The following is a 26,637-nucleotide window of genomic DNA, read 5'->3' as shown; positions in this document are numbered from 1 at the left end:
TATAAGTGGTTAGAATACCAAACTGCACACTGCATCTCTATGAAAAATCCCTGCAGCTGGAAATAATCCTGTCATCAAGCACTTTGACAGTGTTTCTTCTATACATACATCTGAAGCCACAAATGAACCAACATTTGGAATAGCTGGACTGCATGTATTATGCTCACCAGCACAGATTCAATTACTTCATTTCAGTTGACGGTAAGTAAAACTGATGTTTCCCTCTGTGTCCAACCAATGTTTCGTCCTAATGGGTCAGAAACAACTGGACCACCTGCAGTTTTAATCTACATGTCTTTATTCACCCACACATCTTGTCATTCCTTCGTACACTTCCTGCTGTTAATGATCTGTGATGTGCATGAACCAAGATAAAGAGCTGATCCTGGACACCGATCAAAGCTTTTTTCTGTTTGTTTATGACACACACTGTATAGAGCTTCAAATGACCTGCAAAGTCTTTTCTGTATATTTCATCCTGATAAATATTTTTTCCAGTCACTGTCCGTCAAAGTAATTGCAGAATACTGTAGGCTATGCATGAAATGTTTGAAATTTATGAAAATGAATAAACAACAACAGCAATCACCGTTCCTTTTCCAGTCAGTATGCAGAGAATCACTTCTAACAGTGCACAATCATGTTAACATTTTGTGTCATACTGGCACTCGGCCATCGAAGCCATTACAGAAATATGCAAACAAAATGAATGTTCTGTACAGGGAGAGGAGCTCATGCATTAACAAAGGTTGAAAGAACAAGTAGCATCCAAGCTTTGATGGTGTTGGTCCCATAACGTCAAAGAAGTTTTAAATATTAGCATTTCTCGAATCTTGCCAAATTCCTTTTTATCATCAGTTTATTTATGTTTCAGTTGTTCTACAATGGTATCTACCTATCCCTATTTTCAAAATGAAAGGCATAATTCCCAAATGCTATCTTTTTGCCCAGTCGTAACGATGAAAAAACAAGAGTTTATAGCAGTTCAGTATACACACAGTAGCGCTTTGATTCCAGTGCAAACATCTCAATTCTGTATTCACAATGATTAATGTTAAGCAGGTACCACAAACTCTATTCCAAAAAGGTTGGGTCACTATGTATTATGCAAATGAAAACATATAAAAACATATTGAAAGTGGGATATTTTACTATTTCAGGAAAATGATTAGCTCATCTTTAATTTGATGGCAGCAGCATGCATAAAAAAAGTTGGAACAGTAAGTGACACTAAAGATACTGTTGGAAGAACTAGATGCAATTAATTAGATTAATTGGCAACAGTTCAGTGACATGATTTAGAAAGAGCACCTTACAGAGGCAGAGTCTCTCAGAAGTAATGACGAGCAGAGGTTCAGCAATCTGCAAAAAACTGTGTCTACAAAATGTGGAGCAATTATTCTCAACATAAAATTGTGAAGACTTTAAATATTCCATCATCCACCTGATATCATGTAAAGCTTCAGAGAATCTGGAGACATCTCTGAAGGCAAACAATCAGTATCGTCAGCCCTCTGGCAGCACTGCATGGGCTCAGGAACACTTCCAGAAGTCGTTGTCTGTGAGCGTAGTTTACTGTCCTCCATAAATGCAAAGAAGAGGAATTCTGTTTTAAATTACCTTTTACACAGCGCCCGACTTTTTTTTATTAGCATTGGGATTGTATGTGTTAAACATCTTACTGTAGCGTGTTAAAATGCCATTTGCTCATCTGCATTAATCCACTGACCATAAATAAAGATGAATGACCAAAGTGAAACAAAAACATCTCATTAGCCCCCTGGTGACTGGCAGCAGTACATGTCACGAGCTCCACCCCCTCCATGCTAAGAAATAGAACTTGGCCAAACTAAAAGATCTAAACATTTCTCAAGTAAATAGGTTCTAATTAGTTATTTGATGTTTTAAAAATGGGTTGTGATGTCTTGACTTACACTAATGGACAGTCAAATACAGTACAGTAGTTGAGGGATTGTCATCATATTTTCAGGGATTTGGTAACAATCAATGGACAGAATAGATTAATGAAAGTTATGTTGGTAAAAGGTCAATAAAGTTAACAACTGATCCTGAGGGGGACATGAATATATACACAACCTCATGGGAACAGCAGCTGTTGCACGATGGCTCTGTGTCATTTAAATACTGCCATCCCTGGAGCTGTGCTGTGCTGTCTCAGGTCATGCTGTCAGATAAACTCTTATATCTTATTTATTCATCTGTCTATTTTTGACCACAGACTTTTATCTCTGTAAAAGTCAGAAACCACTGAGACAGATTTTATGGGACATCTGACAGTTTTTCAGCCCTGAAATAGGACTGGACTTAAATTATTTAACTCTGAGATTGAAAACAACATTTCTTCTTCTTCTCTATTTTCAGTTTCTATTTTTCATGTCTAACAGTGTCAGATTTTACGCCAGTGTGACATCACTGTGTTGTCTCCACCGGGGGCTCTTTTTCAATTAGCAGCTCTCAGCTTGATCACAAACACCCACCAGTATGTCTGTTTACCTCAAGTTAAAATAGAATGAATTGTGTTGAATCTGTAAAAAGTTCAAAATAGAGGGTAACATACTCTATTATGCAGCTCTAATTTGAACAAAATCACATTTTAAATAGTGACCATGTTGGAATCACAGCAGTCAAACTGATGAGTTCACAGACCACCCCTCTTGTATTGATTTTAATGTCCGCATCACTAAAATAAACCATCTGAATTTCTGTCATCTTGTTCAGCAATTTCACAAAATTTGCATGCAAACACAGAAAGATGGACGGATACAGTATATAAACACCCGGGAGTTATTGCTGCTGTGCAGTAATGGTCTCCAGAGCACATTCTGCCATGATGACACACACGATCTGTGTGAAACAATAAGATGATGCTATCTGCCACCCTGAGCCACCAGATGTTGCTAGAGTGCAGGAACAACCTGTAAACTCAGTATCAAGATGAAAATGCTGCAAAAAAACAGCCTGGAGCTCTTGTCAATGGTTGGACAGTTGTGATTAGGTTATGAAATCCAAAGATAACATCAAATTCAGCAGGAGAGGTTGTCACAGTTGTTGCCACTTGGGCTGTAAAAAAGTTAAACACACTGGTTGAGAGTATTTCCCTTTTGCTGTTTTGCTTAGAGCTCACCCACATGTGGAATTTATCATCTTTGTGTCCACTCAACATTTGCAGGTTTCTTGAATAATTTTCCCACACAGATCTGTGTTTTTTTTAGTTTTTTTTAACATGAACTTTGCTTTAAGATCACTTAAACAAAGAAGAACAAATCAAGCCATTAAGGTGTGTGCTTTCTATTCTACTCACTTAGCTGCACAAATAGCACTAAACTTAAACCATGAATGTGACGTTATGTGATGTGATGTAAGCAGCTGGCTGCTCCGGGTGGTTTCTGCAGTTGTTTTTTTTTTTTTAAAAAAGGACATATTCCTCTAAAACAAAACCTGGACCCCGTGTTTCAGTGGTTAAATATCAGATTCATGTCTGGATGTAGCTGAAAATCAATCACAGGACATGAGGTCAAACTTATCTGACATGTCCCAGCGTTTCCTAACACATACATTTTCTTAACTGGTGGGCTCGGTCGATGAGACACACTATAAGCTTCTGACAGTGTTATCACGTCTGATGCCATCATTGCATGTGAAGGGCCTGTCAGGTCCTGACTCGCCGCTGCCGTTGGTGGATGACAGGAAGGAATGCTTCCGAGGGGGTGTCTCCTTGTCGTTGTAAAAACTGCCTGAAGCTCCCCTGCACAAGGGTGAGAGTCAGCTCCAGCAGGATTTATATGTTAAACTATCAAGAACAGATTTTTGAGGTCTCATGACCTGCTCTTCTTTCTGTGGCCCATCATGAAACTCAGTGGAGGAGGGGATTCACATTTCACCGCCGTCTCTTTCAGTTTCAGGCAGATTTGAAAACCCACAAACATCACCAGTTTGAATATATTCAATAAATGATTTGAAACATGTGTGTCACTGCCCTCTAACTGCTGAAACTCCCATCCCTGTGCTCGTCAAACTTCACCGTTCTTGAGGATTTTATCACCCCTCCTCCCTTTTTTCCTCATAATCCTGTCCTGTTCTCCAGTGGTAGACGGAGAAATTTGGAGAATTCTTTTCAGTGACCGCACCACACTCTCAAGTCACATGCCATGTTTTTCCTTCCCTTCCTTCTACTAAATAAGGAATTTCAATTTGAGAGGGGAAAAAAAGAAAGAGGATGGGGCGGGTCACAGAGTGAAATGAGAGGACCTGAAGGCGTATCTCTCTCTTGCTCTCTCTCTGTTGAATGTGGTGAAGTCATATACTTCAGACAGGGGGTGTTTGCTGTATTTACGCTGCCAGGACACTGCACTGCGTTGTAGAGGAAGAAGAGAAGCGGGAACACAGCAACACGAGCCCTACCCCACCTGTATTCACTTGAAAGCAACTGCGCAAAGTAAGTAAACACTCCTCTTCTTCTCCTCTTGGTTTCCTATTCTGTCTCTGTTTTTGGGGGATTTTCACTGGCAGTCAAAGGATTTCTTTGTTGGCCCGTGGAACTTGTGAAATTCTATGCAGGAAGCATGAAAGAGTACAATATGTCATGCACTCCACCCCACCTCGCTCTCGGTCTCCTTCTCTCCAGCACATGTGTAATGATTCTAAGGCTCAAACTAAACACTAAGTTAATGTTTAGTTATTCTTGTGTAGATTAAATACCATCTGAATCAGCCCGTGCATTTTTGTGTTTCTTATCTACCTTTTCCCCTCTCTTTGTGCAAACAGCATGTGAGGCCCAAAACTTTGAGAGAATATGAACTTTCTCAGCCTCTGACTGTTTAAAGATGTTTCATTTATTCATTTAGAATTTGCTCGGAACACCGAGCTCCTCATTCAGGAAATGGTAGTATTGTTTAGCATGTAGTTGGCCGTGACATTTACAAAGTAAAGTCCTATGTGACTGAGACTTCCTATCTTCAATGATAAGGTAGAGATAAAAAAGACAGGATTGGCAATTTTGTGTGAAAAAGGGAAAAAAAGCACAAACATTACCATGAAGATTGATGTGAACTTTTTAATCCATTACACTGTGACCACAGCTCTGAGTTGATGAAGCGGTCTTATGAAACTCTGTGGAAGTAAAAGTAAGTTGTGAAACACCTTTAAACTGATAACTCCAAGTTACCATGATACGAAAGTGTAAGTCTTTGGGTGGGGAATAACGTGAGCAATGAATGAGGAATAAAAGAGTGATAAGTGGAGTTGCATCTGAGTCAGAAACCGCACAGTGAGCAAAGTAGAGAGAGGTGGGCTTTCTCAGAGCAACAGTCAGGTATAAAGAACAGTGACACTCACTGAAAGGTTTTGCTTTGGGATTTTCCTCGAAACAAAGAAACACATTATAATCGGGTACATTGAGACAACTTACAACAAGACATGTCAAAGTACAAATATGGCCTGTCAGTTGCATAAGTTATCTATAGCAAAGATTTGCTAAATGTGATTACACAGGCATGTTACAGAAGCCTGAAATCTAATTTGGTAAACGGTAACATGTGATGAGCAGAGGAGGATAAAGTCCAGATGTCTTAAAAAAACGGTTGTACATAATCTGATTGCAACACATTTAGAGATATTATTGACGCTTCCAGCTCGACTTTGGGTAACCATAGTGAGCTCAAACACAGTCACTAAATATGTAAATATATTACAGTATGTTTATATGTATAAATCACCTCAGTAACCTCAGCGGCAAACAAAGCATGGTGTGGGGGTGGGAGCTGTGACTTTATGATTACAAGATGTTCCAAGCAAACATTAGGCCACTCCCTGTTTAACTTTAAAGTGCACTGCTCTGTATATAATTTTCCATACCCCCCAATCAAACACCTGAACACACACCTGGCCCGAACAATCTGTGCTGGTGGCAGTTTACAATAAAACTCACAGGAAATACAACTTTGCAAATGCTAGATGTTCTTAAAAAGCACAACACAGGATGACGTCTGACTAGATGTGTGGCGAGTGAGTCAAAGCAAAGGTCAGACAAAAGGGTTAATCTCAGCGACAGTCTGACTTCGTCATTCCTGATTGTTCATTCAGATATGTCCTGATGTTTGCAGCTGCAGGATGTTACCCGGGCGTGTCAGGACAACACAGATGGAACTCCTCTGATTGAGAAACAGTTTGGATGTTTGGATGTTTTGCTCGACTCTTGTTTGCCGTAACAAACTGGTTATGGAATAACTTAGAGGACAGGAAGCGATTTGTCGTCTACAACCACATAACCACTGCAACCGCAAATAATGAAAAAAGAGACAATGCACATCCAAGTGGAGGACTTGTCAAACTATCAATTGTGTAAGACTGACATGCCTGTGTTTTGCCAGAGGTTTAATAGGTGTGCCTTTCTGCCTTAAATGGATAAACATACTTCACAGTGCTTATTGAACTCAGTGTCCTGAACAAATACAAAACTTACTCTGTTCCCAAAGGCCTATAGTTTAAAGTATATAGTTTCCATGTGTTGGCATAAGAATATCATTCCATAAATTTGCTCTGTGCACATTCTTTGGTAGGAGGTGAAGAAAATTACAAGTTGGAGGACTTTTCTATACATTACAAACATCCAGGAAGTCCAGAAATTGTTGTTCTGTGTAACTCAGTGATGAAAGCGCACCAAGGTGGTTTACACATACACTGATGTCCTACTGATTTAAGCGACCGGAAGCGGGGTTAGTTCCTCATTTCTTAAAGGCCGTTTCCATAGTAAGCAGCCGTGTGTCGTTTCCATGGTGAGCAACAGTGTGTTGTTTTGTTTAGATTCCTGTATACACATCGCTACCTTTGTCAGGGAGGGGGGAAGGAAGTGACAGCTGAAAGAGCAAACAGGATGCAGGGAGCAGGGCGGTTCTGCTGAAGCCAACAGGAAGTTCATACAGCATTAATAAGTGAGATTGGTCGACCATAATTACTTACAGAGAACAGTAGGGTTGTAATTCCACAAGACATTATTGCACTTTAATTCACACTGTGCAAAATGTCTTTGTTATTTAATTGCACTGGCTGGATAATGCGAATACCAAGGGTCTTTCTGAATGCTGTGCACAATACATGACACAAAGTTGAATATGCTTTGTTGTATTATGGAAAAGCAGACACACTCTGTAACCCTCCACCTAACTCTAACAAAACATCCCCTTGAAGAAGTAAGAACTATTCAAATTCTGTTCACTTAGAAAAACATTTTCTAGAAACAGAACACACAATAGAAACACATTCCTGCACACGTGAAGAACAGAATCGCAAAAAACCTGTTTGCTTTGACTGCAGGCCAAGAGTCTGGGGGTGAATTCCGCTTCATCTGTTAAATATGCATATTAAAAGGGGACGCAATGCAGTGTCTGGGACTAAATTTGATAAGCTACCAGTCGATCTAACACTAACATTCCCTCCCCACAGGATCAACATGGCAAACAGAGGTCCCGCTTATGGTCTGAGCCGCGAGGTTCAGAGTAAGATCGATAAGAAATACGACCCAGAACTAGAGGAGAGGCTGGTGGAGTGGATCGTTGCCCAGTGTGGCCCTGGAGTTGGTCGACCCGCGCCAGACAAGACTGGCTTCCAAAACTGGCTCAAGAGTGGATGTGTGAGTGTTGGGTCTGCATAAGTGGAATTATCTCAGTAAGATTATCTCAGTCTCAGTGTAATTTACACTAGTTGTGGTGTAATGAAAAATATTTGCTGATTTTTTTGTGTGTCTAGGTGCTGTGTGAGCTTATCAACAGCCTGCAAGGAGCCAACAAACCAATCAACATCAAAAACTCCACCATGGCCTTCAAGCAGATGGAGCAAATCTCTATGTTTCTAAAAGCAGCCGAAAACTATGGAGTCGTCAAAACAGACATGTTCCAGACTGTAGATCTCTTTGAAAGTAAAAACAACCAGTAGTCTCATTTGCATTGTAACAGTGGAGCCTTTTTAAGTGTTTTGTATACTTACTGTGGAATAAATGAGGGCTTGAAGCTGTGCTCAGTGGTGGAAAGCACACTTCTATCTATTCCCTGTATTTGAATTCATGTGAGACTGTTGCATGTCTGCAGGCAAAGACCTGGCTGCTGTCCAGAGGACCCTGATGGCCCTGGGTAGTTTGGCGGTCACAAAGGACGATGGGAATTACAAAGGAGATCCCAACTGGTTCCACAAGTGAGTTTGAGTGTTTTCCCGCTCATATATTAACGAGTCTATCCGAGGACAGATCAAAACCAAAAAAAGTGTGAGGAATAACATTATGGACTGAAAGATGTGTGTTTGTGTGTGAGCAGAAAAGCGCAGGAGAACAGGAGAGATTTCTCAGATGAGCAGCTGAGCGAGGGCAAGAATGTCATCGGCCTGCAGATGGGCACAAACAGAGGAGCGTCTCAAGCTGGCATGACGGGCTACGGACGGCCGAGGCAGATCATCAACAACAACCCCTGAACCAGAGCAGTGCTTAACCCGCCCTCCTTCTGCCCTCTGAGAGGCCTGTCAGCAGGGATGGAGAAACTCTGACTCTTATCTTGGCCTTGAGGAGAGAAGCGACCAGACTGTCTTCATGACTTAACTGGACCAAAATAGAGACCAAATAAATCATGCGCACATAAGCAACACACTCCATGCCAAGCAAATGCACATACATACAGTAGAGACCTTCAACTCTGTTAGGCTCTTTATGAATCAGACTTCTCTGAGGAGGATCATTTTAGCTTCGCATGTTTTAACCCATTACCTTAAAAACCTTTATATCACTGCAAACTGCAACATCCAATTTATTTCTTCCCTTTCAAATCATTTCGGCTTACTTGCAGACATTCATCTGTCCTATTCAACATTTAATCTCTTTATCCTCATCTTTAACATTCACCTTATTTCATCATTGCCTTTCCTTTCAATACAGAACTCGAGCAGGTGATGCATTCAAGGACACTAAAATCTGAGTTTTTAGAGTTTTTCCCATGGATGAAATCACAACATCCATTATCAATTTGACACCGTGTTCTCGTTTGCTTTTTGTTTATCCGCTAAGGTTGCCCTTGTGACAACGTAGCTATGAGTTCTTGAATGTCAGAGTGTCATTGAATGCACCACCAGGGATAGTTTTGAAAATGCAGTAATTAATGCAGCCTTGAAAAGAAAAATATGTCAAAGAGCAAATTGAGAAAAATAATCATGTGGGACAGATTACATTTCTCAAGCATGTATTGAGTCTGCAGATTCACTTGAATGCAACTGAGGAAAGATTTGTTTTGAAGGTGAGGTGTGTGGCCTGTTGTGTTCTACAGAAACATAAAAGGATTTTGAGTTGGCAGGTTACAACAAGCCAATAGATCAGTGCAGTCATCTCTAAGTACATTTAAAATCTGAAATGCCTGGTTTAAGACAGAAAACAGGATTGAGAAAAACATGAAAAACACAGTCGTGTTTTTTTTACAATATCCACATCTCAGTCTGCAGTTAGTTGCTGTCAGTGAACAGATTTCTAATCAAAATGTTTTTTTAGAGTTTGATTTGAAATAAAGATTGATTTAACTTTTCAAAGGCCTCTTGTGTTTTTTGTCCCTACACATAATGCTGTATGACTCTGTTTTCTTGTAAAATGGTACCAGGTACACAGTAAAAGGAGTGAAGCCATGTGCTGAAGATCCCTTGGTAACCAAGTCTTTAAGCATGAACTGTACTCCATAAAGTCCAAAGAAGATGACGAGGAGAACACAGTGAAACGGGAGACCCGGCTTGGATGAGAGAAAAAGATTTTACAGAAACAACGGGGTGAAATGCTTCTATAAAAAAAGAAACTTCCAGATGGATTCGCAGGAGATGACGGTGGCCGAGGTCAGAAACAGTGCTGGTAAAGAAAGACGAGAGTTGAGAAACCAGAGAGGATTTCCTATGAAATGTAGTGATCACTGAAGATAGAGGGTTAAAAAATAGACTTCCCTTTTCCTCTCCCCTTGACCCACAATATGGTGACAGGATGCTGGGTAAGCACTTTTACAGAGAGGTAAATTACACTATTGTTCACTCATCAGACGCCAACATGGACTTTACAGCATGCAGAGGCACAGTGAGCAGCTTTCTGTCTCCAGTGGAGGTGAAACATTCTTATGATATGTATTTTGTCTAACTTATCATTACACAATGAAAAGCATCATATAGACTTTCCCCTTTTTGGTTCCTGTTTAGGATTGTCTTGTCACACTTACATCCTTCACTGTCTTTTGATGGAGTGATTCACGCTGTTGAAGCTGCAGCTGGTACTTTATCTCAATTGAGGGCCAGACTTCTAGAATTGCCAAACAGTGTTTATTATGTCAACACTGTTTATTTCAACACCAACAAACTGTGTGCCTTGCCACAAGGGAACTGTGTGGAGTCTCGCTACTCAACACATCTGGCCAAGTTCATCTTGTGTGCCAGTTTAGGTGTCCCTGAAATAGATTTAGATTCTTATTTCCACTGTAAAGGCTGGTGTGGCTGCAACAAACACGCCGTTAACTGATGAGATGCAGGTGAGATTACTCGAATAAATCAAAACCTCGCAAATTAGGCCTATTTCGAGGCCTTTCAATTATCAAATGACTACAGGGTGATGACATCAAGGAAACGGGAGGGATTGTTAAACCCCATATAATTATGTTTATGTTTGCTCTGTTTATAGGGACCATGACGGAGTAATTAAGCATCTTATCAAAGTCATCACCAGACTACTTTAAAAGGCAGAAACCGCTTTTGATTGATCATTTTTTAGCATTTTTGCCACATGTGATTTTTATCTTGTGGTGTTAAATTTTATGAAGATATTTTCATTACATCTTCATTTTTATGTGTAACTCTCATGCTTTTGTCGAATGTTGTGTCGTGTGTCATTACCAGGCTGTTGCTGCCATCTTGACATTGTTGATCTCAGTGAGATATTTCCTGGTTATATAAAGGTTAATGAATAAATAAGAAGAATTTACTGTCTGAGTATATGAACAGAACCTCTGCATTGTCTAACTTTTAATCACTGAATTTAAATACGAACTATTCTTTAATTAATTGAGAAGTAAGTATTGGTTAATAGTAAATTAATTATCAATATTTCTCTTTTTTTGAGCTCCAAACCCAGTTAAGTCTGAGCAAGTTGTCAAAGGAAACTCTTGAAAATGACTTCTGCTCTGGTGTGAAATACTCATATGAGTTGCATTTCCCTCCTGCTGCTTAAAGACGTGCGGAGATAAGCATCTCCTTTTTTCATAAGCAGCTGAAACGTGGACTCATCTGACGACACAACACGACTCAGCTGTCTCTTTCACTGAAATGAGCTTGTGCCCAGATAACTTAGCAGTGCTTCTGTGCAGAGTGAATCTGTGGCTTCCTCCCTTTGTAAAACAGTTTCAGGTTTCAGACTTTTGAGTGACATTGCTTTTTAAGGTGCTCCTGAGCCCAGTGTTGATCAGATGGCATGATAATGCATGGAGTCATACACTTCTAATGGTGGTTTTCGTCCTTGGACGTAACATTATGATATTTTTCACTGTAAAAAAGTCAAAAGGCCAAAATCCTTTGCAATCTTGTAATGACAAAGATATATTATTTTGTAACTAATGTGGTGTGTAACCACCAATCCTTGCTTGGAAAGACTAAACCTTTGTTGGGTGCAATATTTATTCTCAATTCTGACACCCTCACTTCAATTAATCTGCTGATTGAAAAATCTTCAAAACAATGTTCTTTGTACATCAAATAAACTTTAATGCCTTATTTTGCCTGCTGGACAGTGGTGTGGTGGTTAGCACCTTTGTGTCACAGAAAGAGGGTTCCAGGTTCAATTCCCAGCTGGGGCCTTTGCATGTTCTCTCTGGGTACTCCAGCTTCCTCCCATTGTCCAAAAGCATGTTAGGTTAATTGGTGTCTCTAAAGTGTCCCTAGGAGTGAGCGTGTGTGTGGTCGTTTGACCCCGTGAGGCCCTGTGATGAACTGGCAACCTGTCAGGGAGTACCTGCCTCTGGCCCAATGGTGGCTGGGATAGGCTCCAGCCCCCCCTGTCACCCTACAGTTGGATTAAGCGGGTATAGAAAATCTATGGATGGACTTATTTTGCCTCTCTTTCAACTTATTTGTTTTAAATGTGTTGAAATTGAAAACTGAAAATAATTTCTTTGGACTTTTGTCTGTTAAATAAAAGATCAAATTTAAACCATTAGGCTTGTATATTGCAAACATACAGTATAAACACAGTGATTGTGCTCAGTTAAGAAAAACAACACTGTGTTACTTTGAGTTTTAGTTTTCAGGTAGAAGTTTGAACTTCTAATAATCCCTCGTGGCCCTGTTAAAGATCATTAAACTGCAAAAAACATTAGTTACATTTATATTTTACATTTTCTATCATTCCCACAAAATAACCTAAGACACTAATTTTCTTGTTTCTTTATAATGCCTGTCACTCCTACAGGGTGCATTAGGATGGGATATTATTTTGTCTATCTGGTTATTATGTTTTATTGTACATTGATTTGCTCTTGTAAATATGTTTGTGACAATGTGCAATCCCTGGAGATGCTAATAAATGAAATGAAATAAAACTAAATGTATTGCTGAGTTCTACGTCTTTATCTTAATCTTGATCTTCTTTAGCTATTATTTGCTAACTGACAGCAAGGCTGTGGGGCTAAGCTTGTTTTCTGTCACAGTATTTTCTTATCAACTTGTCAAGGTTTTGATGAAAACATGGAAACAACAACAACACATCGCTGGCCTCTCTCCAGTGGTATGTAATTTGTTGCCATACAGAAGCATTATAGCAGTGATGATAGCCTTGAGGTTAAAGAAGCAACCTTTTGACTGGAGTGATGCCAATTTAAATCCTTGGACCGCCTGGGAAAATGTGAATGGGGAAGCTGATTTTACACCCTCTAATCCTTCAGCAGAGTGCTGCGGTGCAAGACACCGAGCTGTTAGGGAGGGAGCTCTAACTGCTGCAGTGCCGGCAGGAGAAGGCTGACTCCACTGATACGTACAGGTCATTTAAAGGTTTTGAAACCATTCATTTGTATGTTTTCAACATTTGTTTTTTAGCTGTGTGTCAAGAGGAAGGATATAGATCTGCATACAGATTGTGAGAGCAAGATAAGGAAACTCCCAACTCATGACTTCTGTATTGCTTCCCATTAAAGTTGTGTCACATGTTTTCAGGAGAATTTGGAATGGTCAGGTTGAGCTGGTCTGAAGTCCTGAACTTAAAACGCAGTTTGATTATCAGATTGGATGCAGTGGAACAAGTTGTCACACACCACTGCAGATTTTTGGCTGATGTGGATGAGTGATTATGCACTATTTTACACATTGGTGACACCTACTGGCTGCTCTGTCTCCATTCTCCAACACAACACAAACTCGCTATTTAGGTACACAGTTTGGTGCGCAGTCTCATGCACAAACAGACATAAATATTCAACATTATATTCTTTTAGTACATGTTACAGGTATTAAGTCATGGCAAATGCAATTTTGGGCTGCTTGGGATTGTGTAGGAGATGGAGATGTCAATCAGAGGTCATCAAGCAACATTACAAAGGGGCTCAGACAAGAAACGATCGCCTTCGGGTGAATGCCTGTGAAGAGAACAGCCTGGCCCTGACCAAAGTCCTGCTGAATTAGCTCCAGGGACAAGGCAGTTATCGAAAGGTGCAGTGCAGAAATCAATGGGTGTAAATGAATGTTGATGCCCCGTTCACAGAGTAGAAAGAATTCCTCGGACAAGGTTACACTAGTTTTAAATTTTATGGAATACCATTAAAGCCAACATTAATTCATATACCAGTCAGTTATATGATCATGAAATAAATAGTTATTGGAAGAAAAAAAATATGATTATGTACATAAGCAAATGTTTGTAGTTCAATGAATAGACTGTCTTTAATTAAAAAAATACATTTGTCAAAAGACTACTTTTATTGATTTCTGTTTTAAATTAAAGAGGCACGGTCATCTCACAAGTCCCTAAAAATGTATATTCCCCCCACAGTCGTTTTAAAATTGATTTATACCGTTTATATTTATATTCATAACATCAGCTTCTTTCTTTCTTCCTTTTTTACATATTCTTTTTATGAATCAACCTCCCTCCCTCCATGACATTCAACAGTGATGATCCCATATGCTTGAGCATACTTTTACAAAAGGTGGAAACAAACATGCGTTAAGAGACTGCAGATTTGGGGACTGGATGCTCTATCATGGATGTGTCAACAGCTCTGATAAACACCGCCTTCATAGCTGAGGTTAACGTGGACACTGAATATTTGCGACTCGTGAACGCGTGATGGCTAATCAGAAAGCACAGAGGAAGGTGCTGTGCTGTGACATTTGCTCTGCATGTGCTGGCATGTGAATGATGAGGGAGTGAGAAAGGTGACTCACAGGAGTATCAGGTGAAAGTGGTGTGTAATGGGAGCTGGGAGGCAGGTGTTGCTCCTGCTGTTGGTTTGAGGCCAAATTTTGAGTTCTGAAGGGTGACCCACTTATTCAGACTTCAAGACACAAAAGTGCCAATGAAGAGAGACAAGTTGAAAGTTCAGACAGTGCATCTCAGTTTTGCCCCGGTGACTCACAACCGTTGAACACTTTGTCGCAAAGAGCTCCCTTTATAACCCAATAATCAAATGGCAACAGTCTTGCACGTTGTTTGCTCCTGTGAAAGTGTGAAGTGCTTTTTGCAGAGGAGGAGCTGCTCAGTGAAAGTGAGGTGACCTTTTCTTTGTACGGCATTTGAAACTGAAGTCTATTCTGCAGACTGAGCTCACGAGGGGCCTCATCTGGCTGATTTGGGTTCCTACAATAACCGCCTTTCAGACACAATATAACACACAAGTAAAAATCCTCCAGATATCGAATGTAAATAAATGTCTATGCTGCTGAAACACGAAGACAAAAACTCTCTTAAACAATCTGGAGTTTCCTACAATTAGGTTAATATGATGAAAACAACTTCTGCTTTTAATTTCCTCTTAAATGATGTAATCTGATTGTGTAGTTAAGGCATGTGATAGATGGATCTCTTGAAAAACTCATAAAGGTCATATTATAATGATCTTAGAAACTGGACGCCATTAATGAATGATAACAAAGTGCATTTATTTTTGGAATCATTTTCAGAATATTTTCATGAGCTAGCTTTTAATTTCCTACAAACTGCACCAGGAGTCGGACAGGGATTGTGCAAAGCTATTCACTCTGGGCTGGATGACAGGATGTGAAATAACTTGTGTCACTGCTCGAGTAGAGAAAAAGCATTACAGCAGAATGTAATCTTCTTCTTTGTATAAAACCTAGAACTTTCGCAGATGAAATATTGATCTTATACCTTGAAACTTCCTGGGAACCACCTTATTATTCATCACACTTGACGTGATATTACAACCCCTTACCTAAAAGGGTCATAAATATCAAATAAGACATTCATCTTATCTGTTTTTTGTTTTTTCTTACCCTCCATGTCTATACAGAGCTTCTTAAGATACAGCGAGTGGAACAGATTAAATATCAAAGCAGTCAGAAGTGCAGAAAGGGCCAAAAAGCAGCGGTAGATTTTCTCACGGTGTGGCTAAAACTGTACTGTGTAAAGTGTACACAGAGCGCGTTGGCCTGCATTACATAAACAGACCAGAATCATATAAACCTTGAAAAACAGAAATTATGATCATTTTGAATTCAATGACTTCAACCCATTTCAAAGGAAAGCTTTAAAGAAGCCGAGTCAGATTCTGAAAGTATAATTAGAAAAGGAGTTTATGGTTTCAGCATCTACAAATCTGCACGAAATGATTCAGAGAATCTGGAGAAATGTTTGAACACAAGGGAGAAGGCTGAAAGCCAAGACCGAATGGGTTTGATTATCTAACCCTCAGAAGGGATTTTTTTTAAAAAGGACAAAAGCAAAGTACAGGATTACTTAATATAAGATAAGTTCATTCAGAGTAGCTGATAGCAATATCTTTATTTCACAAGTTTTCTTTTGAAGTTTTGATAATATAGTTATTGTGAACGCTGTTGGCCACAAGGATCGTGTAGTGAAACTCTGACATTTTGACAACCCCACTCCAGGTGACAGCTGGGCAGAAGAATGGGGAAAAACAGGCTCCTCAGTAAGCAGGTTTACTCTAAAACAAACTTAATTACTGACCAAAATTGTACGAATCAAGCCACTCAAAACTGGACTAACACACTTAGATATTGTGGTCGAGGCTCAAATCATTACTGCATGTTTATGCTCGACGAGACTCAAAGGAGCCTAAGCTGATAACGGTTAATACGGCCAAACTCTCAATAAAGCTGCTCTTATTCACATATTTTTCTGTTTCTTTTGTAAGATGGCCTCTAAGTTGGGATTTGAAATCAGCCCATCAAGACTGCGTGTCAACTGACGGTTCCTTAAAGCATTTCCAGGCTGCCGCCCTGCTCTAATAAAATGCAGATTTTTCTAATCGCAGCTTCATCTGATAAAAAAAAAAAAAACACTCAAGTAACCTAAAGACGATGCCTGTGCAGTGAATTCTGCTGCACTTACATGTACAATGATGCAACAAAAAAGGTTAGAAGTTAGCAGATTGTCTCGCATGTTTTCAGTCCACAGAAGTAGGGGACACACTCCCTTCGGAACATCTACAGTGCCTTGCGAAAGTATTCGGCCCCCTTGAACTTTTCAACCTTTTGCCACATTTCAGGCTTCAAACATTAAGATATAAAATTTGAATTTTTTGTGAAGAATCAACAACAAGTGGGACACAATCGTGAAGTGGAATGAAATTTATTGGACGTGTCAAACTTTTTTAACAAATAAAAAAAACTGAAAAGTGGACGGTGGTCCTCAAACTAACTGTATCTTGACTCAACTTTGTCTGTTGAACAAAAGCAATCCTGTATCAAGTAAGAATGGGAATATTTACTGTAATAGTTCCCAAATATAGTTTTTGTTTAAAGATGTTGTAAACTTGATACTTTCCCAACTTTTTTTAACATGAGGTTGACATTAAATTCAAAATGGGCAGTTGTTTGTGAAAAGGAGTTTTTATACATACCATATTAAGGCCCTGTGTCTATAGTGTATCAGTGTTTATTTTCTTATTTCGTCATGTTTAAGTTCTGTCTCTATTTGTGTAGGTTCACGAAAATCGCAGCTTAAAATACTCAATCATTACCCTCAGTATCATGATCTCAGACATTTACTCCATCTTAAAACAGCAGTCTGCAGTCCAGGCCTATGCATGGACCAGTTATTTTTTTGTGCTCTGCGGGGAAAGCTTTGGGTCAGATATAATTAACTAGAGAAACATCAAACGTGAATAAATGGTTTATTAACTAGGTGTTTTACAACTTGCCAGCAATCATGCTCACTCTAGCGGGTCCATTTAATGAGGGCAATTTAACATGCGTCTTCCCTGCCTCTAAATGCTGAATCATTACAACATAAGAGATAAACTTAGTGAAAGCAAATTATTTAAGTAATAGGCAGCTGACTGAAGGAGAGGAGGCGAGGAACAAGCAGTGGGCCTTATTAGCGTCTCTCTCAATTTACTTCTCTGATGAAAACGGTTCCCTCTGTTGGTGATTTCGTAACGCTTCCCACAAAGTGCTGCACAACTACTCCAGTGGTGGCTCCTCCCCTTTTCTGGAAAATGAAGTCTCCATCATATGATGCACCATAATTTGTTAATGAGTAGAAATAGGAAACACATGATTAGACTTTTTTTTGTCTTTTTATTGGAATGCTTTACCTCGATAACATGACAACGAGCCAAAACAGTGCAAATACTGAATCACAGCAAACACAGACGTCCACAATCTGACCCCCTTTCCAACAACTTTTCCTCAAATTTCATCTTATATACAACTGGGGTCATTTTAGTTATTCCTCACACATCCAATTTACACAATCCATTACCAGGCACACCGCACACAACCGTCCTCACAAACACTTAAGGCACACACACATTCACTATCTATATGCAACACATCACGTAAATGTGCAGAGCTTAAGACAAGAGCCACGATTCGAACAGAACTGAGCCGTGAACTAGCAGCCGCAGAGTAAGCTCACAGACCAATGGTTCTCTTTACAAGACCTGCAAATGCTATCTAGCACATATAGCGTGATAATATTCAGTGCAGCTTAACCTTGTGGCTACGCTTTATCCCTAAAAATATTTAGCAACTATACCACGGGGAGCTGAGAGGATCTCAAAGGTGGCAGGGCTGGGTGTGGGGGAACTGCAATAAAACGGGGTCAGATATTAAGATATTGGGATGGGATTTTTAAAAGAAAATATGCACGTTAGGGAGAGAGTTTCAGTCCGACTATAAATGTGTAAGAAACTGTGGCATGCCCCACATCAAACTCGTGACAAATATCAGATTTGCAATGTAAGAAGAAAGCAGGACCGTAGCCATGGTGTCAACCACGTATTTGCTCAGTTTGTCTCACAACAATTAGCAGGACTTAGTTAAGTAATACATTTGAAATGTTAAGCCCACTTTTTTTTTTTTTTTTTTTTCAGGCATTTACAACAAACAATGGAAAGGAAATAAGCTTTGCTGTGTTTGGGAGACCAGTCATAACATCACTAATATGCAAGAATACACGACACTGCCCCACTATGTGTGATTAATACAGAGCTCTTTCCACAACAAAGCCGAGTCTTCCTCATGCATGCAGTGAACAATAAAGCAAAGTTTCTGTGTGTGACCTGTGGACAGGCTGAATGCAATGCTCCGTTTCATATCGTTAAACAGTTTCTGGAGATAGTATTAGCCAATAGTGCACAAGTGCTCCCTGTTTGGATGAGCTCTTGAAAAAGTACACAAAGACAAAATTAGTGATGTAATAATCAGAAAAGGTGAGTTTTTACACACTTTGACAAATACTGTAGCAGCAGCAGTGGATCCCAATCTTTTCGACTTTGACTGCCCCCCCAAAGAGGTACAGAGAGACACCGAGACAGAATTTGGTGTAAAAGAAGCAATTATTTCTCCACTCTATCCCTCGAATCGTCTATAAACTAATATGCCAAACCTCAGCTCATTGGGGTGAAGGTCAGACTCGTGAAAAAGCACAATATTGCTTCATGTGCAGTGCACTGGATCTGGATCTGTTTAACAGAAATACTGGACTATTCTGAGAAAGTATGTATGCATGAAGGAATAAGATGTTTTGTGTGCTACTGGTGACACAGGGTGGATGCTTTTTCGATCCCTGTGTGTGTATCACTGCCTTTCCATACGATCACGTTCATACCTGTATCATTCAGAGAAGTCTGACCTTGGTGAATCCTTTTGTGCAATCGAGCTTGCTACTGCAATCACAGTGTCTACGTCTGCAGCGAGGTCTCTCTCTCTCCCTTTAACAATTCTCTAGACCCAACCCTTTGCTAATGATTGTGTTCCCAAACCCCAACTGGGTCCACTCACATCAGGGTATCTCACCCACCTCCACCTCAACAGTGAGCCCCTCCTACTCCTCCAGGTACCAGAAACATGTCTCCCCCCCACCTGCAGGTGAGACATGCCTCTGGGTCGATGTGCTTCTTGGCCACAGCCTTCAAACCAGCGATGCCCGTCTCTCTGGCATCTCCTCCAGTATCAGAAGCAGCAGGTCGTTGAGGGGCTTGGACATGGTGCGATATCCTGCTGACGTCAGGTGGAGGTAGTCAAACATGTCCTGTGAGCTAATGGTTCCATCTGAGTGGAGAAATTCCCCGCTCACGTCCAAGAGCTGAGCCTGACCCAATCGTGGAAGCCAGGAGCGCAGGAGGTCGTTAACAGCAGCGTTCTTCTCCCTCAGTGGGTTAGGCCGCTCTCCTCGAGGTAACACACCCTGAGGACCACAGACATATTTCCAAATCATTTACACAGATCACCATGTTGTGGGATTTTAGTTGGTTGCTGCACATCAGATCATATTTCTTACTTAAGAACTGATCGGGATGTTAACCTGAAGTCCAGGAACACAATAACTGATTCAGTTTTATCATGAAATCAGGACTGGCTTAAAAGGCTTAAAGCATTCATAGAGTCAAGCAAAATTAGATGCAAATATGAAAACAGACAATTCTCAAGACCAAGTCAGAGGTTGCATACCAAACCTTTTATTAACTGAAGAAAAAAATGAGCAGCTTGCTCCTCTGATAGAAACACTTACACCAACTTAAACACTTAAATAATTTAAAGACACTAGAGAATATGGCAATGTTTTGGCTCTTTGGCTCCCTCTACAATTGTGGGATGCAGCACCACTGTCATAAATACAAATCTTCATGTGAACCCTGTAAATGAACAGCCATATATATCCATTTGTTGCCATGATGAGGTCATAAAGACGCCATCAAAAAATCCATGAAACTGTGGTATCAGCACCTGGGAGCTCGATGCAGTTTCAGGTCTGGAAATTTACATAACAAAAGTCAATGCATGTCAGAATTAGACAGAAGCATGTAGTCTGACTGGGCGCTCACACCAAAGCGACCGAAGGGGCGGGTCTTTCAAACAGCAGGCATATATAATAATCCATCTATACATCGGTTCCCTCATACACCATGGAGCGCACTCTGGGCAGCCTTCTTTGTGTTGCATCTGCACATTTGCGATGGAAACGCAGAACCGTCGGTCTATCTGGGTCCATAACGTCCTGAGAAAACGGCCTCTCCAGAATTTCACCGGCCGATTCAGGAGCTCCGCTTTGATGATGTTTGGTTCCAGCACTATGGGTGCTATCAAGCATCATTTTTTTATTATTGTCTCTGTAGACAAACAGGCTTGTATCATACAGCTCTGGGAAACTGGACACTGCAATGATTTATTTCTCCTCCATTGTTTTCCCGCGAGTTGCTCACATCGCATCACTCACAACACCGGTCGCTCATCGTCGTACATTGAAAATAAATGGCAGATGGCCGCCGCGGTCGCTCAAGTCGCTTTTGGTGTGAGCACCCTTTTAAGGATCACAAACTTCTCTAGAGTTGCATTTTATCAGCCTGATCGGGAGGTCGTTGCAGCATTGAATAGTTCTGATCTGTCAAATACTCTTAGCATAAAACTTGTGACTTTTGTTTGCATTTATTTTCTGCTTAATCTCCACCAAAAGAATGTAAAATATGCCAACCTTAAGATGTAACATGTACACAGTTGTTACAGTCTGTAAACATACCATCTCAGAAATAAAGTACCAATTCAGTGGGTGGGGAAGACAGAGAATGCAGAGTCAGCAGTTGTGTTTTTGCACACTAATAAATCAATGAGGAAGGGGACTGGCGATCACGAAAATAAAGCAGTAAATCATAGAAATAAATGTTGTTTTCTGATTGTTTCATTATGGTCACATTCTAAAGCATAAATAAAAATACCCCCATCTCAGCACAACCCTGCGGGAAACTCCCATGTTGTTTATTTGTATCACTGCAGCTGAGGGATACTTCCTCCTTCACCGAGCAACAGAAGACGAGATGAGCTACTACGCTTACCACAACAACAATCTTTGCCTTGGGGAGGCGGTTGGTGAGCAGTTGTGCAATGGCAAGAATTCCTCCTGCAACCTGCTCTGCTGTGTGTTCGTGATTGTTGGTTCCTACCCACAACACCACCACCTGGGCAAGAGTAAAGACAGACACTTGCATCACTTTCACTGAGTACAGTCCAGTCTGCAGAACACGGAGCAAAGCAGACAATACGTGGTAATAACAGCACATGACAATGCTGTGCAAAAAGGAACAAGCTTAATGCAAGCTGCCATTCGCTGCTGCTAAACTCACGTGCATGTGTAACATCTCCCTGGGTCAAAAGGTACAACAGTTTGTAAAGTTTGTGTCAGCAGGATGATCTAACCTTGGGACGGATGTTCTCCAGCTCTCCGTTTTGAAGCCTCCACAGCACATTACAGGTGGTGTCCCCGCCAATACCAAAGTTAAGCGCATGCAGTGGAGAAAACAACTCCCTCCAGACCTGTGGACAGCAAACCATAAATTTCACCAGTGGTGAGAAGGACTTGAATTTGCATGTCTTGCTTTAATTTCGTCACATTTTTGTGACAGCTTATTTTACATTGTTTTGGGGGACAGCCTTAAAGTGATAGTTCGGAGTAGATTCAATCTAGGGTCATTTGAACCGTGACATCCAGCCAAGTAGCCCACCCGAAGTTTTTTCGATCTTGGCTGAACATCAGCTGAGTTACTGAGTTATCCCGAATAGCTTAGTATAAGCGCTAACGGACCCTGGCAGTATCTCCAAAATTAGCACACTAAAATCACATGCCATGACACCAAACTTCTACAGTAGTACAAATATGGTCTGTACTCACAAAACGATGCATTTGGAAGTTTGAAAATAGTCCAGGAGTTTATTATTATCAACACAAGCCTAATAGCTTCTCTGCTGCTAAAGCTGCGTCGACGTCACTTCCTTGATCTGGGAGCTTCAATGTAAGATGAGGGTTGATCTACTACTGTAGACAACAAAGCAAGGCTGCTCAATTTCTCCATTGATAAAATAAATTCACAACTCTACAACATAAAAATTCATAAAAAAATCATGTAGAATATAGCATATACTTTGTTGAGCATATACTCAGTAACTCAGCTGATGTTCAGCCAAGATCAAAAAAAACTTCGGGTGGGCTACTTGGCTGGATGTCACGGTTCAAATGACCCTAGGGTGAATCTACTCCGAACTATCACTTTAAGGCAATGTAGGCAGCCAAACCACGAGCCACGAAAACAAAAACAGCTCGTCTCACCTCGTGCTGCTGCATCAGCTGCACCATAGAATCCCCTACGAAAAGCACATCTGGTTCTCCATCTTTGCACTCCAGTACAAATCTTGTATGCTGAAAAACACACACGTGAGAGCTGGCGATGAAAGGCATAATTATGGCAAACAGGCTAAAGGAGTGCTTACAATTTCACCAAAAAACAAACACCTTTCAGTTTTAAGAGAACACCAATGATAAGAGTTTTGCCATTCGAAGAAGTAGGATAATACTAATGAGCAATCCGACTTAGACCAAATCCAACAAGCTCATCACAGTCAAGACACGTCAGGTGGCCCATCTGACGGAGAGCTTGAAGTAAAGCAGGCCGTCTCAGTCGTATTAGCTGTAGGGGATTAGCCTCGGAAAGACCTGCCAGGGGGTGCCACTAAACAAGCTACACTAATTGTTTAACTGAAAACACAACAGCCTCGCAAATGGGTAAAAATTGTGCGTGCATGATTATTTCTTAGGCCAGGTTTCAACAAGGGGTTGATGAACAAATAAGGTAATGTAAAAATAAAGCTACAGGATCAAAGCAGGCTGATTCTTATACGATACTGTGCCATATTGCTCAATATAAACATGGCAAGATGCCTTCCTCCTATCAATCTTATTAGCACTGAGTGCTAAATATAGAAACACATGATGGTGAATGCATGCCAAATTAGGGACAACATTACTGTACAACCAAGCCCCATCCAAGCTTGCAGCTACACTGCCATCCCAATGCTAATCTAAAAGGTGAGGTGCAAAATTCAGACAAAAAAATAACAAGTTCTGGAAGTTCTTTATCTGATTTCTGTGTAGAACTAAATATGCAGATAGTGCCATGACACCCCCAAAGTCTTGAAGAAGCCCAACAATTAACCCAGGTTTCCATGAGGTGAAACGCATTCAGTTGAAACACTCACACGGGAAACATATTTGGTATTTTTCAACATACCTGTGACATCCACCGTCCGTCTCCGTGCACATCCTCTACTGGTTTAGCCACTGCAGCTGGGTTCAGTTCATCATCACTCATCCTGCAGGACACCACAGCGCTCTAACAAAACAAGACGCGGCTTTATTACACCAAACAGCTGGATGTATAAGGAAAACGTGTGATAGCTGCACTGAGGGAAAAGCTACAGGGAGCAGACACTGCTGGGATGCTGAGATTCCGTGAGCAGACAGACTGGCATAATACGGATGTAGGCCACTTTCGCTCTCTAAAACGGTGTCTATGGATCACAGCTTAGACCGTATTAACTCTGCCAGATTACCGGTTATTGACGCTAGCGTATTAGCAATTAGCACGCTAATGACAACGTAAATATTATGGAAAAACACTGTCCAATTTAAAAGAGAAACTACCTGGAAAGCTGTAAATACTCCCAGTTAATTGCTAACCCTTCAGGTCAGACTTAACTTTTCCTTCTGTCGGGTGGTCGAGGCGGGTGATGCTCTCTAGAGCCGTTAGCCGACGAGCCAGGCGAGATGACAAAAGGTGTGTCAAGTGGGCAAATCACAGAGACTATTTGGCGAGGAGAACCTTAGTGACCCGTTAGCTAACACGGGCCGTAACCGTCAGTATACACCACAGAAAGCTAGTGACATCCAAGTTGTGAATATAGTCAGGCAGCCTTTCCAGGTTTAAAATATCATCACGGCGACATTATCGCGCCTCATGTGGCTATGTGACAGCGACACGCTTACCTTCCACTGTTATGGTGGTTTTGGAGGCCGACACACAGTTTCTATGTGCGTTCTCCTGTGAGGTAATCGCAATGCAAAAAAGACACCATTAGACAGCTGGTACCGCAAGGAATCATGGGTAGGTGGTAAGTTCGATTAAAGAGTTTAACGTCGGAATTCTAAACAAATAGATAGTCGATTAACATCAGTTTATGTTAGATAACAGCTAAAAAGAAAAATTACGTCTAGGCGAGAGTGTGAGATTAAGACGGATGCCGACGTCTTTGCTGTGAACACGTGACCATTGACCCATCATTGATCCCGGTTTGCTGTCAGCTGATCATGATCACGTGAGAGAGACCAAGTTTTGCTTTTTTGAGCTGCAGAAAACAGAGGGAGATCAGCTTCACTTTGTTTCAGTCCTCACATGAGTCGGTTGTTTGCCAAACTTTACAGCTTAATTTGAGCTATGTTGAATTTCGGAGTGATCGACACGTGAACAGTTATTTACTGTAGCCCATTTTACAGCCTTGAGTGCCCTCCCATTTGCCTATATATTGCTAGAAAATATGCACATAGGTGCAAGGATTTATTTAAACATGTGCCAATATAAATGTTGAAAAAATGCTTTATTCTTCAAGAATATCCTTCTTTATTTCTTGAACTGTCTTAAACAAGCTTTCTTAAAATGTCTTTAGTCTTCAGGAATAGTTCTCCAGGCTTCCTGAAGGACATTCCACATCTCTTCTTTGGATGTTGGCTGCCCGTATTAGTATTCTTATTATCCAATAAAAATCAAAAGAATCAGATAAGATCAGGAAAAGCTCTCTGATTTAAAAAAGAAAAAAATGCTGACTGCTGATCTGATTTCCTCTGGCAGCTCTTTCCACAGTATCGGGGTTTTGACCACAAACCCTCTGTCACCTCTGGCCATCAGCCGTGCCTCTTATACAAAATAAATCCCTCTGCACGAGAATCGCGGCCTACATACAGGCTCATGTGGTAAGATAAAGGGTAGAAGAGCCATAAAAGTCATCATTAGGATCATAAAATCTATTCTAAAACACACTGGGATCCAGATCAAGAATGTTAAAACACATGTGATCTGCTAGGTGCTCGTCAAAAGTCTGTTGAGTTCTGTACAATCTGGAGCCACTTAATGGATTTTTGGTTGAGATAAGTGGAAGCTGTTGCAATATTCGAGACGTGAGGCGATAAAAGCACAAAGATTGTTCTCTGTGTCTTTAATAGATAGAATAAACTGTAAAAAGACATCCAGTGGAAGAAGTTTAGTTGAAAAACTAATTTTTAAAAAAACTAAGAAAAACTCGTTTTTAATTTACCTTTTTAATTGCTCTCTTTAGTGGATTTTGAATACTTCCTTTTTGCTTCCTGAGTTTCATGTGGTAATGTTGTAATGTGAGCTGCTGTTGTGCAATTTAAGAAATATCCCTGCAGATAAGAACAAGTTGCCTATGTTCCTGTGGGTACTTGTAAATCCGTTAAAACAGGTTCAGCAGTTTCCTGTGCATGTGTAGACAGGCCCTAAAAGTCCTGCACATTTCAGTAACAGGCTCTAAAAAAGTGCCTTCACAGCCTTAATGCTGCTCTATCCCTCAAGACATGGAAAAAAACGTGTGCGGCCAATGACCCTGAGGACTAGAGTTTAGGAGCACTGCTTTAGGGGTTCAATACTTCAGTCGGGTTTTATGTTCTCTGGATGAATGAAAAAGGATGCATTTAACAGGGTAGCTCCATGTGAAACTGAAGTGCATCGTCAGATCTAGTTTTCCCATGTCAATTCAAAACTGTATCAGTAACGGTCCTTTTAATCCTAGAATCTTCTATTCAACCAGCTATGGTTTCAACATATATGTGTTTCATGAGTTTTTCTACTTTGAGAGGCCAAAATGTCACATTAGTTATAGTATCTGCTCGGTAATCAGAGTGAACTGGCTGTCTCCTGACTTGAAAAAGCTCTCGCTAACATTCAGTGTTTTCCTGTGCGGAAACGAATGGCCGATTTGACTCCATTTTTAGCTCTGCATTAAGATGGGGACAGAAATGTGAAATGTAAGTTTAGTGATTAAGTCACATAAATAGAGCTGGAAACAAGACATTTCCAACATGCAGCAGATGTGAGT

At 40.6% G+C, this 26,637-nt stretch overlaps 2 protein-coding genes across 3 annotated transcripts in view; one reads left to right on the top strand and one right to left on the bottom strand.

Moving 5' to 3' along the window:
- Positions 1-9,576, top strand: part of LOC142401932 (gap junction delta-2 protein-like) — a 33,934-nt gene extending 24,358 nt beyond the window's left edge. Inside the window, exons 4-8 of the mRNA XM_075487383.1 lie at positions 6,123-6,184; positions 7,462-7,648; positions 7,765-7,933; positions 8,103-8,205; positions 8,325-9,576. Coding sequence (XP_075343498.1) covers positions 6,123-6,184; positions 7,462-7,648; positions 7,765-7,933; positions 8,103-8,205; positions 8,325-8,478 — 675 coding nt within the window. The 3' untranslated portion in view covers positions 8,479-9,576. The remainder of the gene's footprint in view (positions 1-6,122; positions 6,185-7,461; positions 7,649-7,764; positions 7,934-8,102; positions 8,206-8,324) is intronic.
- Positions 9,577-17,754: 8,178 nt separating this feature from the next.
- pafah1b2 (platelet-activating factor acetylhydrolase 1b, catalytic subunit 2) lies at positions 17,755-24,809 on the bottom strand. 2 transcript variants are annotated; one of them, XM_075487926.1, is made up of 6 exons: positions 24,515-24,809; positions 23,760-23,861; positions 22,802-22,891; positions 21,895-22,011; positions 21,534-21,656; positions 17,755-19,891 (listed from the first exon to the last, which is right to left on the bottom strand). In XM_075487926.1, the coding sequence occupies exons 2-6, from the start codon at positions 23,838-23,840 to the stop codon at positions 19,616-19,618; spliced, it is 687 nt and encodes a 228-aa protein (XP_075344041.1). In that variant the 5' UTR covers positions 23,841-23,861; positions 24,515-24,809; the 3' UTR covers positions 17,755-19,615. The 2 variants fall into 2 exon arrangements, with proteins under 2 accessions (XP_075344041.1, XP_075344042.1); XM_075487927.1 differs by lacking the exon at positions 24,515-24,809 and adding an exon at positions 24,173-24,359.
- Between the last annotated feature and the right edge of the window lie 1,828 nt (positions 24,810-26,637).

Source organism: Odontesthes bonariensis, chromosome 16 (genome assembly GCF_027942865.1).
Source record: "Odontesthes bonariensis isolate fOdoBon6 chromosome 16, fOdoBon6.hap1, whole genome shotgun sequence".
Lineage (NCBI taxonomy): Eukaryota > Metazoa > Chordata > Actinopteri > Atheriniformes > Atherinopsidae > Odontesthes > Odontesthes bonariensis.
The sequence above is the reverse complement of the archived record's forward strand: the minus strand, read 5'-3'. Positions and strand labels throughout refer to the sequence as shown.